The following is a 970-nucleotide window of genomic DNA, read 5'->3' on the forward strand; positions in this document are numbered from 1 at the left end:
GAGGTCCTCCCGGCCTTATTGGTGAGACAAATACGCACCATGCTGTCAGAGGAGCCTCTCTGCTTTAGCGTCTCCCGCCTGCAGAGCCGCCTCCGCCACCGTCAGGACCCCCAGCTCCACGTTTTTATCAGCCGGAGATGCGCACTCGCTCCATCCGTCAAAGCCCCCGTTATCCTGACCTCCGCCGCCGGCTTCCCATGCAATCMGAGGCGGCGCAGAGAAGAGCACGGCCCCCTTCGCCTCCACCACCTCTCCACCCATCTCCTTTTTCTTCATCTCCTGCTCATCCTCCGCCGCTTCCAGGGGCTTCTTGCCGCCGCCGCCCTTGGAGAACCTCTCGGACAACTTCCTGGCCCACTGCGTGAGGCTGGCGTCCAGAGAGTCCCTCCTGTATCCCGGCGCGTACAGGTGCACGTTCCCCGTGTACCACAACACCCACCACATCAGGCTGAAGAAAATAATGACGGAGCCCGTGTAGATGAGGAAGTCCCCGTAGAAGCGGCCGYCTGCGGTCAGGTTGCCGAAAATGCCGACGAGGAGCATCGCCAGGCCGCCGGCGTCGAACGCCAGGGCGAGGAAGAAGAACAGCAAGCACTTCCCCACGCCACTCGAGGCCATAACCGGAGCACAGCGCTGCAGTGCAGGACGGGAAGAGAAATAGCGGCTGCCAGGTGATGAGCTTGCTTTTTTTTTTTTCCACCTGTGCGCCTGGCCACGCCTCGGTTACCTGTATCAACGTAAGGGCTTGTCTCCCTGCGACCTCGAACGCAGTGTTAAAACTATCACGCTCCGAGTCTTGAAAGACATTTACACGCAGGTCACGTAAGAGGCAACAAACCGCACAGCATTTTATTTTGATCACGCCAGATTGAATAAGGTCATAAGCAAAATTGAATTTGGTACCCACTTACTGATCAGTCCATCTCAATAATTACACGTATGTGAGAGTTGGAGAGCCTTGGGCAATGTT

At 57.2% G+C, this 970-nt stretch overlaps 1 protein-coding gene across 2 annotated transcripts in view; it reads right to left on the reverse strand.

Moving 5' to 3' along the window:
- Nucleotides 1–935, reverse strand: part of LOC103481910 (transmembrane protein 238-like) — a 6,650-nt gene extending 5,715 nt beyond the window's left edge. The window contains exon 1 of one of the 2 annotated variants that reach the window (XR_536361.2): nt 39–935. Coding sequence is in view for 1 of the 2 variants with exons in the window: in XM_008437715.2 (XP_008435937.1) it covers nt 46–618 (573 nt within the window). In the remaining variant the exon portion in view is untranslated. The remainder of the gene's footprint in view (nt 1–38) is intronic. The other variant, XM_008437715.2, reaches the window with a different exon arrangement.
- Nucleotides 936–970: the final 35 nt, after the last annotated feature.

This window comes from Poecilia reticulata, linkage group LG19 (genome assembly GCF_000633615.1).
Source record: "Poecilia reticulata strain Guanapo linkage group LG19, Guppy_female_1.0+MT, whole genome shotgun sequence".
In the NCBI taxonomy this organism is placed as follows: domain Eukaryota; kingdom Metazoa; phylum Chordata; class Actinopteri; order Cyprinodontiformes; family Poeciliidae; genus Poecilia; species Poecilia reticulata.